General features: G+C 43.2%; 1 protein-coding gene across 2 annotated transcripts in view; it reads right to left on the bottom strand.

The window, feature by feature from the left end:
• The window catches only part of BRD10 (bromodomain containing 10), a 90030-nt gene that overhangs the window by 4863 nt on the left and 68916 nt on the right, over positions 1–16251 (bottom strand). For both annotated transcript variants that reach the window (XM_020810378.3, XM_020810380.3), the window contains 4 exons: positions 13323–13399; positions 12362–12451; positions 6422–6537; positions 683–861 (listed from right to left, as the gene is read on the bottom strand). In XM_020810378.3, the coding sequence (XP_020666037.3) occupies positions 683–861; positions 6422–6537; positions 12362–12451; positions 13323–13399 (462 nt within the window). The remainder of the gene's footprint in view (positions 1–682; positions 862–6421; positions 6538–12361; positions 12452–13322; positions 13400–16251) is intronic.

Here is a 16251-nt window from a genome sequence, read left to right as displayed (position 1 = left end):
AGAGAAGTTAGAAGGCAAAAGAGATGCTTCCCTATATTTTCTGCTTCCCTCCTAGAAGTCACCACAGCGCTCCATGGCAAAAGAGGCCTCCCTACCCATTAGATCCTATAGTGCGAGCTTCTCACTGAACTACTCTTCCCATTGAGCACTGGGGTAACACCCAGGAAGCAGTGGGATTCAGTGGGCATTTCCTTCATCTTCCCAGTTGAAATATATGAAGTGAAGCAGAAAACTGAGGTAGGGAGGCATCTCTTTTGTCTTCTGGTTTCTCTCTTCCCAGTCCCAGGATTCTGCCTAGGAGATGTTAAATGAATTCTGAAACTAGAAGTCCTAGAAATCTGGAAATCCTATTTCTATTCTTGGTTTCCCATCATCAAGGCTATATAGAAGAACCCTTCTGATATTCCGGAAGAAGAAGAAAACCTCCTTCATGTGTACCTTCTCAACACCAAGCACAAGTGTATACACCTTTTATCATGTCTGTGTACTGCTATCCTTTCCATGACATGTAGGAACAAGAGAAAAGGATGAGATCATGCAAAACAAATTACCATCCCTAAAGTGGCAATAATTATGCTAAAGCTTTTGCTATTCAAACTTCTGATGTGACTGAACTAAAAACCCACACATAGAACTGATGTAACACTTCTAGGAATTCACAATGACTCCTAAAGGCACCTACCCGAGTTTGTGCAATCCCTTTTCAGAAATTCTGTGTGCTCTGAAGGTTCACTGGCTAATGAACTGGAAACCTCTTTGCCAGTATGTATTTCGCTATCCTCATTAGTCCACTGTTCTCTAGTAAATTTATCATGATCCGGTTGCCTTTTGAAGTCATCATAGTCTTTTTTTAATCGAGACCTTCAACAGAACATCAGAAGTAAGAATTGTAATCAGTAATAATGAGTAATTCTTACTGGAAGGGAGATCTAATCACGAATTTACAGCATTCACTATAAATGTGTGGAAAGTCAGGCTTTTCATCCCTACCAGATTAGCAACTACAAAGTAAAATAACTAGTGCTGAGTGTTACATACAGCACTGATGTTACCTGTCTGTCATGGGTTTGGAGGGAAAGTTCCATCCTATGGGGAGTGGAAGGCGGGACATCAGGAGGAGGGGCTGTACTGTATATATATGTGAAGCCTGTGTGGTGAAAGGGAGACGCTGGGATGTGACGAAGCAGCAGCTGGGAAGAAGAAGCTGGTGTGGGAGTCTGTGTGTCAGACAGGGTACTACTGTGTGTCAGAGTACCAACCTGATAGGTTCAGGTGTCTGTTGGTTAGCCAGAACTGATAGGTTCAGGGTCTGTGCTTCAAGTTAAGGGTTCTGTGTGAACCAAACTGTGTGTATGTATGAGTGAAACTAAGCCACGTTACTTTATCTTATTCACCTGATCATTTTATTTTCCCTGTGTGTTATTTTAAATAAACCTTATTCTTTTATTTGTTGAAAATCCATCCCTGGTCTGTGTGACTTCTTATAGGGAATGGTTGGTGGCAGCTTAGTTAACGTGTGGCAGATCCCAGTAGGTCTGGGTTTGTCACATTGATTGGTGTCCAGCGTGTGGGATACGACTGGTCCAGTTGTCCAGTGGTCCAGCAAAGCCTTGGCACGTGTGCCCAGAGCAAGGGGGGTCTAGTCAGGGACAATCTGAGAGCACGTAGGTAATCTTCTAGGTGTACCTCACGGGGGGGTGCACTAGTAGAAGAACGTGTAACCTCAGATTGGGGACTAGATTACGGTGCTCTGAGGCAGCCTGTTTTGGCGGGAAAAAGCTGAGGCAAAACTGTAAAGTAGAAGTGATTCAGCCTGCCTGCTGAGAGGCCCAGCAGAGGGGGGTAGACTCTAACTTGCTACAGTTGCAAGTAGTGCTGAAGAACAGCAGCAATCTATAGAAAGCTGGTTCTGAGGCAAAAGAGAAAAAAAAGTGGTCGTTTTATTTTGAGGCTTGACTTTTAAAGCAGCTTGTTCTGAGGGGGGATTATGCCCTTGACTCGAAGCCAAATGGCAGAAATGGGTGAAGTGAAAGACCCCCAGGTTGACCAAGGTTCTGAGGATGAATTTGGCTCAGTGCAAGGTGACAGCACAGGAGAGCAGAACCCAGAACTCAGAAAGATACTCCTAGCCCAACAGCATGAACTGAGAATGAGGCAATTTGAAGTGGAGGAAAGATTAGAGAGAGAAAGAAGGGAGGAAAGAGAAAGGCAATTTGAAATGGAGGAAAGAGAGAAACAACGGCAATTTGAATTAGAGAGAGAGAGAGAGAGAATGGAGAGGGAAGAAAGAATGGAGAGAGAGAAAATTGCTCTGGAAAAAGAAAGAATGGCGTTTGAATTAAGAAAATTGGAACTGATGAACCAGAACAATAATAACAATAGGGATTCTGAGGGAGGCCAATTGTCTAAGGCTGACCTGAAGAAATTCCCTGTGTACCACAAGGGAGATTGTCCTGAGGTATTCTTTTCCTTAGTGGAAAGAGCGTTTGTGGACTTCTCAGTGAGGGAAACTGAGAAGATGACCATCATGCGATCTTTAATCAGTGGTAGCCTGGCTGAGGTCTATGCCGAGATGCCTGAGGAACTGATGAAAGATTTTGCAGAGTTTAAAAAACTGGTGTTTGCAAGACATGGGATAAATGCGGAACAGTTGAGACAAAGATTTAGGTCAATCACCAAAAAGCCAGAGCAGACTTTTACCCAAGTGGGGGCCCAATTGGTGAGGCTGCTTGAGAAATGGCTATCTCAGGAGGGGACAGAGACCTATGAGCAGCTTAAAGACTTGATAGCACTGGAACAGTTCTATTCAGTCCTGCATGGGGAATTGAAATTCCAGGTGAGGGAAAGGAAACCAAAATCTGTGGTGGAAGCTGCCGAGATCGCAGATTTTATTTCACAAATAAGAAAGCCCTTGGGTGAGGGGAAATCTGTAGGTAAACCCAAAGAAACCTACAGCAAGTACTCTCAGGGACCAGGGAAAAACCAGCAAGGGGGAGGGGCCCATGGTGAAGGGAAGCCCTCAGACATGAAACCAAGACCTCAGATTTTGGAGGGAAAACCAAAACAAGATGAGAGAGAATCAAAATACACCAGAAAATGTTATTTCTGTCAGGGAAAGGGCCATCTAATCTCAGAGTGTGAGAAATTAAAGCAGCTAAAAGGAATGGTGCCTCAGGATTCTAGTGGAACCAAGCCAAAAGCTGTGTTCTGTGTCCTGAGAGAGCAAGGCTCATTGTCACTGAGGGAGCCTGTTGCCATGGCTGCTCAGTCTGGAACGGCTGTATCTGCTGATCAGGCTGAGGAAGGTGGTCCTCTTGTGGAGGTCAAGCGATGCTTGCTCGTGAGAACAGATTCTCAGTTGTTTGAGACAGCAGGGGTGGACGTAGGAATACTTGACCGTCAGTATCGGGGGCTGCGGGACACTTGTTCCCAGGTGACCCTGTGCCATCCAGATATTATTCCGAGGGAATATGTAATCCCAAATGAGAGCATAAAGGTGGCAGGGATTGAGGGGCAGATAATCTCACTACCAGTCGCGGAGGTACCTGTCAACTTTCAAGGCTGGAGGGGAGTTTGGCGGCTAGCGATTTCATCGACTCTGCCAGCAGCCGTGCTCGTGGGAAATGACCTGGCTGAACATGTGAAACGGGTGCTAGTGATTACACGCTCACAAGCCACCACGGGGACAGTTCAAGGGGGTAATGATGAGCCAGAGACGGAAGCAGAGGGGAGTTCAGAAGCTGTGGTGGAAACCTTAACCACAGACAGCAGATTTGGACAAGAGCAAAAGGCAGACGCCACTCTCCAAAAGTGTTTTGAACAGGTGACTGACGCCCAGCTAACACCTGAAACCCCAGTGAGATTTCTGGAGAAAAAGGGGATTTTATATAGAGAGACCCTGAGGAATATCTCAAAAGGGGGAGATGAGATCAGAAGTCAGCTGGTGGTACCTGAAAAGTATCGCCCCATGATCTTACAAAGGGGGCACTCTGACATGTTTGCTGCACACTTAGGGGTGAACAAAACACAGCAGAGAATCACACAGAATTTTTACTGGCCTGACATAGGGAAGCAGATCAGGGAGTTCTGTAAACAATGTGATGTGTGTCAAAGGCAGGGGAATAGCCGCGACAGGACCAAAGCAAAGTTGTGCCCTTTGCCTGTGATTGACATTCCGTTCAAATGCATAGGGGTGGATATTGTGGGACCTTTGCCCAAGGCCACAAAGAGGGGGAACAGGTTCATTCTCACCATTGTGGACCATGCCACGAGGTACCCTGAAGCCATACCCTTGACTAACATTGAAACAAACACAGTGGCAGATGCCTTGGTGGGGTATATGTCCAGGATGGGATTTGCCTCAGAAATAATCACAGATTTGGGCGCATCGTTCACATCAAAGCTCATGAAACGCTTATGGCAAATCTGTGGAATTAAGCACAAGGAAACCACTGCCTATCACCCTGAAAGTAATGGGTTAACAGAGAAGTTCAATGGGACTCTAATGCGCATGATTAGGGCTTACTTGGCAGAGAATCCAAACAATTGGGACCAGAAGCTGCAATCCCTTTTGTTTGCTTATCGATCAGTGCCACAAGCCAGTACCGGGTTCAGTCCATTTGAACTTTTATTTGGAAGAAGGGTGAAAGGGCCCCTTGATTTGATCAAACAAAATTGGGAGCAGATCACCCAGGATGACCCACAAGACGTTGTGACATACATAGACTCTTTAAGGAAAGACCTAAAGAGAAACCTAGAGCTAGCAACAGAGACCCTGCAAGCTCAAAAGGTCAGAAAGAAAGATTGGGATGACCAGGAAGGCAGGGAGAGGCACTTAAACCCAGGGGAGGAGGTGCTTTGGCCTAGGCCTTGCAGAGGGAACAAACTGCAGCTGGGTAGCCCAGAAGTAAAATACTTGGGTCACATGGTAGGGGGAGGAGTGATAAAACCCCTGGAGGCCAAAATAGAAGCAGTTCGTGATTGGCCCAGACCCAACACCAAGAAAAAAGTCAAATCATTTCTTGGGTTGGTGGGCTACTACAGAAAGTTCATCCCGAGGTTTAGCGAGATTGCGGCTCCGCTGACCGATCTGACGAGGAAGAAGGCTGATGACCGCATCCCGTGGACCAGCGACTGTGAGGAGGCGTTCCAGAGGTTGAAGGAGGCGTTAATCAACTATCCAGTGCTGCGGGCTCCAGACTTCGACAGGGAGTTCATCATCTACACCGATGCGTCTAACAGCGGGGTAGGAGCAGTTCTGTGCCAGGAGGATGAGAATGGTGACCAGCATCCAGTGTCCTACCTGAGTAGGAAACTTCAAAAAGGTGAGAGACATTTGGCAACTGTGGAGAAGGAGTGTTTGGCCATAGTCTACGCGATCCAGAAGGCCAAGCCTTACATCTGGGGAAGACATTTTATTCTGTGCACTGACCATTCACCACTGCAATGGTTAAAGACAATGAAAACCCACAATAGCAAACTTATGAGGTGGGCTTTAAACCTACAGGACTATAACTTTGAAGTGAAGGTGGTCAGAGGGTCAGTGAACTGTGTTGCTGACGCCTTGTCAAGAAGACCTGAAGAATGAAGACGGCGAAAGAAACATGGACTATGTATATATATTGATGACAAAAGTTAAATGTACCTGTTTTTTGAACTTGGTTTGTATGAATAAAGGTAAATTGATGTAATGTATATGGTAAATGTTTAAATGCCTAATTGCTATGGTCAACTTAGAATGTAAGTATAAGTAAGTATGGTATGTATAACTGTTGTTGTGTGTTTTATCCAGGTTGTTTTTTGGGAAAAAGCACCTTAGCTTTCCCCCTACAAAACAACTTATAAAGAGGGGAGGTGTTACATACAGCACTGATGTTACCTGTCTGTCATGGGTTTGGAGGGAAAGTTCCATCCTATGGGGAGTGGAAGGCGGGACATCAGGAGGAGGGGCTGTACTGTATATATATGTGAAGCCTGTGTGGTGAAAGGGAGACGCTGGGATGTGACGAAGCAGCAGCTGGGAAGAAGAAGCTGGTGTGGGAGTCTGTGTGTCAGACAGGGTACTACTGTGTGTCAGAGTACCAACCTGATAGGTTCAGGTGTCTGTTGGTTAGCCAGAACTGATAGGTTCAGGGTCTGTGCTTCAAGTTAAGGGTTCTGTGTGAACCAAACTGTGTGTATGTATGAGTGAAACTAAGCCACGTTACTTTATCTTATTCACCTGATCATTTTATTTTCCCTGTGTGTTATTTTAAATAAACCTTATTCTTTTATTTGTTGAAAATCCATCCCTGGTCTGTGTGACTTCTTATAGGGAATGGTTGGTGGCAGCTTAGTTAACGTGTGGCAGATCCCAGTAGGTCTGGGTTTGTCACACTGAGTTCTTATATTTCATATTATTCAGAAGAATCCAGCTCATTACCTGTTTCTTTGAAAAGCCTTCAATAGTTTTGGTTCCCATGGTAACAATTCGTTTAACAGTCGTATTAGAGTACAGTGTAGTTCTTTTACAGCTTGTTTTCGCTGATACCACCTTCCCTGTAAATATAAAAATGCCACATTTATTAATACTTTAACTAATTAATTTTCTTTCAGGGAAAGACCTAGTCTGAGGTTTCATATTAACCAATCTTTATGCTGAAAATTAAAATGGAAGAAAACGTTATTGGAGTAACTCATATTTTCAGCTAAAGCAGAGTGCTTAACTTTCCTACCTGTAAACTTAAGTTCTGCATTCAGTCACACAGGTCTAACCACGTTACCCATGCATAAATATATATGAAAGGTTACAAATTCAGGTATATAAAGCATATATAAAAATAATTTTAAATAGCTTGTGAAGAAAACGACCTGAGAAATGGTCAATTAACATTAATTATGAGTCAATCTACCTTGGACAAAGTAGTCTTTTAGGCTCTGTATAGATCTAATTACTTACTTAGAAAGCAGCTTCAAGAGGACTGAAGGCTGCAGACACAGCATTGTACCCCAAGACAATTACTGACACTTTTTTTACACTTAAAAGCCATCCTCTTGCACATGTATTTCTACAGGCAGTGGCATAGGATGGCTTGCTAACACCCAGGAATTACGCCCCCTAACCCATGGACCTGCATCCTCTCCTCCTCCCTCCATCCCTAATAGGACTGCCCCTAAGGCACCCTCTTCCTCATCCATCATCATTTCTTCTTTCTTCCTCCATCTTCCCCAGCTCCTCCTCGCCTACCTCACACTGGACTCAGCCATAGGGGGGCCACTATGCCTTCAGCTCCTGCTGCTACACTGTAGCTTCCTGCAACATCCACATGGCCGTGCTCTGCTCTTGCTACTAGCCCAGCAGGAAGATGCTGCTGGCCAGGCTCAGTACCGGCAGAAGCCCAATGGTGGCCAGGAAGATGCACAGTGATGCCTGGACCCCTGGTGCCCCCAGCCCAGCCTGCATGGCTCCAGTTGCCCAGCAGCCACACCCCCTACACCAGCCCTGGTTGGACAGAGGCTACCAGCATACTCTCCTTGATAGGGGTGGTCTACTCCCCATCATTGCCCTGCTCTGTACTTATACTGGGCTGGGGTTGGCTGGTTCACCCTGCTTGCCAGACAGCCTTGGCAGGCAGGGAGGTGGGGGGCAGCGGCGGGAGGGGGAGAGAGAGAGAGATGATGGAGGAACAGAGCTATCAGGTCAAGCCCAGCGCAAGAAGGAGTGTGGACGTGTGAAACGACAGAGGTTGTGCCCCTAACAAGGTTGTGCCCTGGGGCAACCACCCCTCTACCTCCCTCCCCCATGCTATGCCATTGTCTACAGGTTTTGCCACTAAGGAATACTGAGATATTCAGGGCAAACTGAGGAAGGCTTTGGATACAAACAATTCAGCAACATTTTGTAATATAACTCCAAATAGGTAGGGCCCTGGAACTTTACTCTTTACTTTGGCTTATCATCCTCCATACTCTTCATGGATTGCTGCCTTGTCATGGTGAAGGGGCTTAAGTAACTCAGAGAAGCTATGGGCTATGCCGTGCAGGGACACCCAAGACGGACAAGTCATAGTGGAGAGTTCCAACTAAACGCTGGAGTAGGAATTGGCAATCTACTCCAGTATCTTTGCCAAGAATACCCCATGAACAGATACAAAAGGCTATAAGATATGACGCTGGAAGACGGGCCCCTCAGGTCGGAAGGCGTCCAACATGCTACTGAGGAAGAGCAGAGGACAAGTACAAGTAGCTCCAGAGCTAATGAAGTGATTGGGCCAAAGCTGAAAGAACGCTCAGCTGTGGATGTGCCTGGAAGTGAAAGGGAAGTCCGATGCGGCAAAGAAAAATACTGTATAGGAACCTGGAATGTAAGATCTATGGACCTTGGGAAGCTGGACGTGGTCGAACAGGAGATGGCAAGAATCAACACTGACATCCTGGGCGTCAGTGAACTAAAATGGACAGGAATGGGCGAATTCAATTCAGACGATTATCATATCTACTATTGTGGGCAAGAATTGCATAGAAGGAGTGGACTAGCCCTCATAGTCAACAAAAGAGTGGGAAAAGCTGTAATGGGATACAATCTCAAAAATGAATCCAAGGCAGACCTTTCAATATCACAGCAATCCAAATTTATGCACCAACCAACAATGCTGAAGAGACTGAAATTGACAAATTTAGTGAAGATTTACAACACCTTCTAGAACTGACACCAAAGAAAGATGTTCTTCTCATTATAGGGGATTGGAATGCTAAAGTAGGGAGTCAAGAGATAAAAGGAAGAACAGGTAAGTTTGGCCTTGGAGTTCAAAACAAAGCAGGGCAAAGGCTAATAGAGTTTTCTCAAGAGAACAAGCTGGTCATCACAAACACTCTTTACCAACAACACAAGGGGTGACTCTACACATGGAAATCACCAGATGGGCAATACCATAATCAGATTGATTACTGCACTGTATATTCTCTGCAGCCAAAGATGGAGAAGCTCTATATAGTCAGCAAAAAGAAGACCTGGAGCTGATTGTGGCTCTGATCATCAGCTTCTCATAGCAAAATTCAAGCTTAAACTGAAGAATGTAGGAAAAACCACTGGGCTAGTCTAAATCAAATCCCTTATGAATACACAGTGGAAGTGAAGAACAGATTTATGGAACTAGATTTAGTGGATAGAGTGCCTGAAGAACTTTGGATAGAGGCTCATAACATTGTACAGGAGGCAGCAACAAAACCATCCCAAGGAAAAGGAAATGCAAGAAAGCAATGTGGCTGTCCAATGAGGCCTTACAAATAGCAGAGAAAAGAAGGGAAATAAAATGCAAGGGAGACAGGGAAAGTTACAGAAAATTGAATGCAGATTTCCAAAGAATAGCAAGGAGAGACAAGAGGGCCTTCTTAAATGAACAATGCAAAAAAATAGAGGAAAATAATAGAAAAGGAAAAACCAGAGACCTGTTCAGGAACATTGGAGATATTAAAGGAACATTTTGTGCCAAGATGGACATGATAAAGGACAAAAATGGGAGGGATCTAACAGAAGCCGAAGACATCAAGAAGAGGTGGCAAGAATACACAGAGGAATTATACCAGAAAGATTTGGATATTCCGGACAACCCAGATAATGTGGTTGCTGACCTTGAGCCTGACATCCTGGAGAGTGAAGTCAAGTGGACCTCAGAAAGCTTGGCTAGCAACAAGGCCAGTGGAGGTGATGGCATTCTAGTTGAACTGTTTAGAATCTTAAAAGATGACGCTGTTAAGGTGCTACATTCAATATGCCAGCAAGTTTGGAAAACTCAACAGTGGCCAGAGGACTGGAAAAGATCAGTATACATCCCAATCCCAAAGAAGGGCAGTGCCAAAGAATGCTCCAACTACCGTACAATTGCACTCATTTCACATGCTAGCCAGGTTATGCTCAAAATCCTGGAAGGTAGGCTTCAGCAGTATGTGGACTGAGAACTCCCAGAAATACAAGATGGATTTCAAAGGGGCAGAGGAACTAGAAACCAAATTGCTAGTGCACGCTGGATTATAGAGAAAGCCAGAGAATTCCAGATAAACATCTACTTCTGCTTCATTGACTATGCAAAATCCTTTGACTGTGTGGACCACAGCAAACTATGGCAAGTCCTTAAAGAAATGGGAGTGCCTGGCCACCTTATCTATCTCCTGAGAAATGTATACATGGGACAGGAAGCAACAGTTAGAACTGGATATGGAACAAGTGATTGGTTCAAAATTGGGAAAGAAGTATGCCAAGGCTGTATATTGTCTCCCAGCTTATTTAACTTATATGCAGAATACATCATGTGAAAGGCTGGACTGGAGGAATCCCAAGCCGGAATTAAGACTGCCGGAAGAAATATCAACAATCTCTGATACGCAGACGATACCACTCTGATGGCAGAAAGTAAGGAGAAATTAAAGAACCTTGTAATGAGGGTGAAAGAGGAGAGTGCAAAAAATGGTCTGAAGCTCAACATCCAAAAAACTAAGATCATGGCCACTGGTCCCATCGCCTCCTGGCAAATAGAAGGGGAAGATATGGAGGCAGTGACAGATTTTACTTTCTTGGGCTCCATGATTGCTGCAGATAGTGACAGCAGCCACAAAATTAAAAGACGCCTGCTTCTTGGGAGGAAAGCAATGACAAACCTCAACAGCATCTTAAAAAGCAGAAACACCACCTTGCCAACAAAAGTCTGCATGTTCAAAGCTATGGTTTTTCCTGCAGTGATGTATGGAAGTGAGAGCTGGACCCTAAAGAAAGCTGACTGCCGAAGAACTGATACTTTTGAATTGTGGTCCTGGAGGAGGCTCTTGGGAGTCCCCTGGACTGCAAGGAGAACAAACCCATCCATTCTAAAGGAAACCAACCCTGAGTGCTCACTGGAAGGACAGATCCTGAAGCTGATGCTCCAATACTTTGGCCATCTCATGAGAAGGGAAGACTCCCTGGAAAATATGCTGATGTTGGGAAAGGGTGAAAGCAGGAGGAGAAGGGGACGACAGAGGATGAGATGGTTGGACAGTGTCATCGAAGCTACCAACATGAATTTACCCAAGGCAGTGGAAGACAGGAGGGCCTGATGTGCACTGGTCTATGGGGTCACGAAGAGTCAGACACGACTAAGCAACAACAACAACCGTCCTTCAGTCTGCTCAGTTTCCAGTAGAGTTTTGAAATGGCAGATTGTCCACCATGCAGTCTCCCTTCCCTTCCCTCATAGGGGTGTTGTGTTATTCATTTAAATGCAGTTCTTATAGGGCTCCCAATATCAATTAAGAAAATAAAACACAATAACCATAATGTTAATAGTTCCAATAATGATGAAATCTATTGTTTCTTACATAATGTTGTTATTTTTTTCCACAAATTATACTCCCCTTTTATTTTATTGGCTAACCTACAAAAGAGATAGAGGAGTAAGCAAGCCAGCCAGCAAATGCCCACCTGGATTTGTACCATGTGAAATGATTCTGGGAGGGTTTCAACTGCAGAAACGATGTTTATTGAATGGGCTTATTCCTCTTGAAGCATATATGAATGATTAAGGATGGAAAATATAAGGCTTTTATCAGCAAATATTTAACTGGAATAACCCAGCCTAATATTTTTCCATAAAACCAGATGCTATATGACTGGATGTCCAACTATTTAAAAATATTATGCTACAGATGGACTGCAATTCTGTGCATATTTACTGAGGAAAAGCTCCATCAGAGTATCTACAGTTTGCGAGACACAGTATAGAAGTAGTAAGATCCCTGTCCAGTAGGTTTACAGTTTAAATTCAATGGATTTGATAAATCATGGAAGAAAGGGACACACACAAAAGGCAATGAAAATGGAATGGAAAGGACAAATTATGCTTGTTATGATGTTAGTCACACATTAAGTTCAATTTCCCTGAAAAAGCCATAGAAGTAATGCCCAAACACTGATACACAAGTGATTTCCATCTTAGAAGTTAATAACTGAAGGTCAATAAGCAAAGCAAAAGCAAAGCAAAGCGTGCTGCCCCATAGCACTTCAAGTACTCTCTGGGCGGTCTACAAGTTAATTATGCAGGCTACACATTGCTCCCCCAGTGAGCTGGGTACTCATTTTACCGACCTTGGAAGGATAGAAAGCTGAGTCAACCTTGAACCGGCTACCTGCGATTGAACCCCAGGTCGTGAGCACAGTTTTAGTTGCAGTAAAGCAGTATAACCACTGCACCACAAGGCTATTCCATTCCAATAAGGAGGAAGGTTAAGGGGAATATTTTAGATGTTTTCCACAATTCATACTGCTACTCATAATACCAGTGACAGTTGCAAAATTGTTGTAGAGCTTTTTGTTTACATTGAACAAAAGCAAAATAAAGTTTAAAACACATACCGATTTCTTTTTAATGTTCTCAACATCTTTGAGTTCATTTTCAATTTTTCCAATCAATTCCCTGAGTTCATCAAGATTAGTGCAAATAAGCTAATAAGAAAGAGAGAAAGAGAAAATATAGTATTCTAAATCAGCCTAACACATATTGTATCAGCCCTTTAATCCTAAAAATATATTTATTACAACATTTGGCAATACTTAACTATAGAAACTGGTTATTCTCATGCATATTTCATCCAGAATTCTAATGTATCTTCAGATACTCAAAACCCACTATTGACATATTAAAGGAGTTATGTGCTATTACTTCTGGTCAATAAATAGGTAAAAATGACAGGGGAAAAGATCTGGAATTTGAAATGTTGCTTTTGTAGCATTTTGTAGCATTCCTCTCTTCAAATTTCAATCTCTGTTAGATTTTCCTCAGAATTCAAAGATGGCTGGCGAGATAACTCTGTGGTTTAGTAATCTGGCTGCAAAGCCAAAGGTTGGGAGTTTGAGTCCCCACTGTGCATCCCAAAAGAAGACAACTTGTGTAGTCATGGGCAAGCTGCACAGTCCCAAGGCACCATCCAAAAGAAGACTATAGCGAACCACTTCTGAGTCTACCTGGAAAACCTGAAAAGGCTCTCCATTAGTCAGAACTAACTTAATGGAACATGATTATCATTATTTCATTTAAATATTACTTTCAGGGAGAAAGTAAATACCAGAAAAATGCTACTTCATAAACATATCACATGGTTCTCTGATTCTTTTCATTATTATCCCAGAAGAAATCCTCACATGCTTTACTGCTGACACTGTTCACAAAGTCAATATGTGGCAATCACTGATCACATGTGGGGGGGGGAATCTAAGACATTCTCCTCATTTTTGTGGTTTTCAGGTCAGTATTGCATGAGGTAATAGTTACTGAATCATTTAAGATTAAGCAAATTGGAACTAAGTAGGTATTTACCTGAAATTCTGGGACAGTAGGTTTTATAGCAGATTTCCTCTTCTTGGTAATTGCTTTTTTAGAAATGGATTTCTTTCCTTGAAGGGAATAAAAATGCATATATCTAAACAGAAATACAGATATGCGAATAATAAACAATGTTTCAAAAACACAGTAACTAAGTATCTTTTTTGGCAACTTCAGGTGAATAACCCAGTCGTAGTATGCATGTATTTGTGTAAAGTTTGCCCTACAATGATGATCCTGAGAACATAATCTCATATTTAGACACCCTGATGAACACCCTGAAAAGAAATTTAGAACCAGCTGCTGAGAATCTTCAAGTGCAGAAAAATAAACAGAAAGTCTGATATGACAGAAAAGCCAGTTTTAACCCTGGAGATGAGGTACTTATGCTGAGACCTCTCAAAGGGAACAAATTACAATTAAATTGGGCAGGACCATTCAGATTTATTGCCAAAATGAATGATCTTAATTACATCATTAAAGAAGATGGATAACCAGGCAGGAGGGTAGTTCATGTGAATATGATTAAACCATATTATAGAGAGGAGAATAGGGTGTTATTTGCCATGAAGGAAGCGGACAAGGAGAAACACGATTTGCCTTATTGGGAAGGGAGAGGGAAAGTTAGATACAACCCTGAAGAAGTCAAAATCAGCCCTTTACTCTCCCAAGAGCAGCAGAATGAATTGAAATCCTTAGTTACAAAGTACCAACATGTTTTCTCTAACAAGCCTGGGTTAGCCAAGGGAGTGGTGCACAAGACAGATACTGGAGATGCACCCCCACAAGCAGTAACTCCATATAGAGTCACTGGGCCATATGTTGACAAGGTGCGCAAGGAGCTAGATGAGATGTTGAAGAAAAATATTATTGTTCCATCATCAAGCCCTTGGTCTGCTCCCATAGTCCTGGTGGACAAACCAGATGGAAGTATTTGGTTCTGTGTTGATTATGGAAAGCTTAACCTCGTAACTAAGCCGGATGCTTACCCTATGCCCAGATTGGACAACCTGATAGAGACCATAGGGGGATGTCAGTATATTTCCTGCCTAGACCTGACCAAAGGGTTTTGGCAAGTGAGAATTGACCCCAAGGATCAGGAGAAAACAGTATTTTGTAGCCCTTTTGGCCTGTTTGAGTTTCGTGTCCTAAGTTTTGGGTTAAGGAATTCACCAGCTACTTTCCAAAGACTTATGGACAAGACTTTGCAAGGGCTTAGCGACTTTACTGTAGCTTATATAGACGACATAGGTATCTTCAGTCACACCTGGGAGGATCACCTTTGTCACTTAGAAACAGTGCTGCAAAGATTGAAAGCAGGTGGGCTAATGGTGAAAGCATGCAAATGCCAGCTGGGTAGCCCTGAAATGAAGTACTTGGGTCATGTAGTAGGGGGAGGTAGAATAAAACCCCTGGAAGCTAAAGTAGATGCTATAAGTAGTTGGCCTAGACCCACCACCAAGAAGAAAGTTAGATCTTTTCTTGGGCTGGTAGGCTATTATAGGAGATTTATTCCAAGATTCAGCGAGATAGCAGCACCACTGACTGAATTAACACGCAAGAAGAATGCTGACAACATCCAGTGGTCCAGTAGCTGCGAAGAGGCGTTCGGGAAACTGAAGGAGGCGTTTATCACCAACCCAGTGTTGCGAGCTCCGGATTTCCATCGTGAGTTTACCATCTTCACAGATGCGTCCAACTACGGGTTAGGAGCCGTGCTGTGCCAGTGTGATGACTGCGGAGATCTTCATCCGGTTGCTTACCTGAGCAAGAAGCTGCAAAAAGGGGAGAGACACCTGCCCACCATCGAGAAGGAGTGTCTTGCCATTTTGTTTGTGGTCCAGAAACTGAAGCCATATATTTGGGGGAGACATTTTGTCTTATGTACTGATCACTCCCCACTATTGTGGCTAAGGACTATCAAAGCCAACAACAGTAAATTGATGAAGTGGGCTTTGATTTTGCAGGACTTTGACTTTGAGGTTTGAGTGGTCAAAGGGATTCAAAACTGTGCTGCAGATGCCCTTTCCAGAAGACCCGAGGATTGAAGAGAAAAAGAAATAATTGGACTTTTAATATGATATATGTAATAAAAGTTGGATGGGCTTGTACCAGGCAAAATTGCAATTGGTTATATGAGCAAATGTTTAAATGTTGTACCTAATTGTTAATAATATGCATTAAGGAACGTTGGAAATGGTAAAGTATGTAAGTGTAAAATATAATGCAGGTAAGAGGTTTATTTAAGGGTTATGCAATTGTTTGATATATTGATTGTTTAATTGTATTGTTGTTGTGCTCTGTGTTCATGAGAAGAAAGCACTTTAGCTTTTCTCCCATGAAACAACTTATTAAGGGGGGAGGTAATGTAACAGGCAGCCTTGACCTCACCTGTCCGTCACAGCTGGGCAGTGAATCATCAGCCAATGGGGTGACGGAGGGTGGGGCTGAAGAGGGAGGAGCTGGAAGAAAAAGGGATGTGAAGAGAGAGTGAAAGATCAGATCTGGAGTGTGAGAAAGAGCTTGTTTAGAGGCCTGTGTGCCTACGTATTCAGTGACAGAAAGTCTGTGATTGATTAAATAAGAAACAGTGATTGACATCGTGATTAGCTACTTGTGATTTTCATATTTTATTTTGTTATTTCAATAAACCTGATTTGTTTTGAAGGAAACCTTTGTCCTTCTTAAATAGACAGTACAGAAATCATGCAAACTAGGAAATCAAACTTGGAAACACTGTAGATTTAAGAAATGTCCAGGATAGGCTTGTTAGTCTTTTGCAGCAAAAACAATAGGTTTTTCTTCTTTGTTTGCTTTTAGTGTCTTAAAGATTAAGAGTTGCATACAGTGCTGGAATATCTAGCATTGTAGGAGCATGTTCTCCAATGTCCATTGTATCACCTCAAACACCCCCAAAAGCTTG

The sequence above is a fragment of the Pogona vitticeps genome, chromosome 2 (assembly GCF_051106095.1).
Source record: "Pogona vitticeps strain Pit_001003342236 chromosome 2, PviZW2.1, whole genome shotgun sequence".
NCBI lineage: Eukaryota > Metazoa > Chordata > Lepidosauria > Squamata > Agamidae > Pogona > Pogona vitticeps.
The sequence above is the reverse complement of the archived record's forward strand: the minus strand, read 5'-3'. Positions and strand labels throughout refer to the sequence as shown.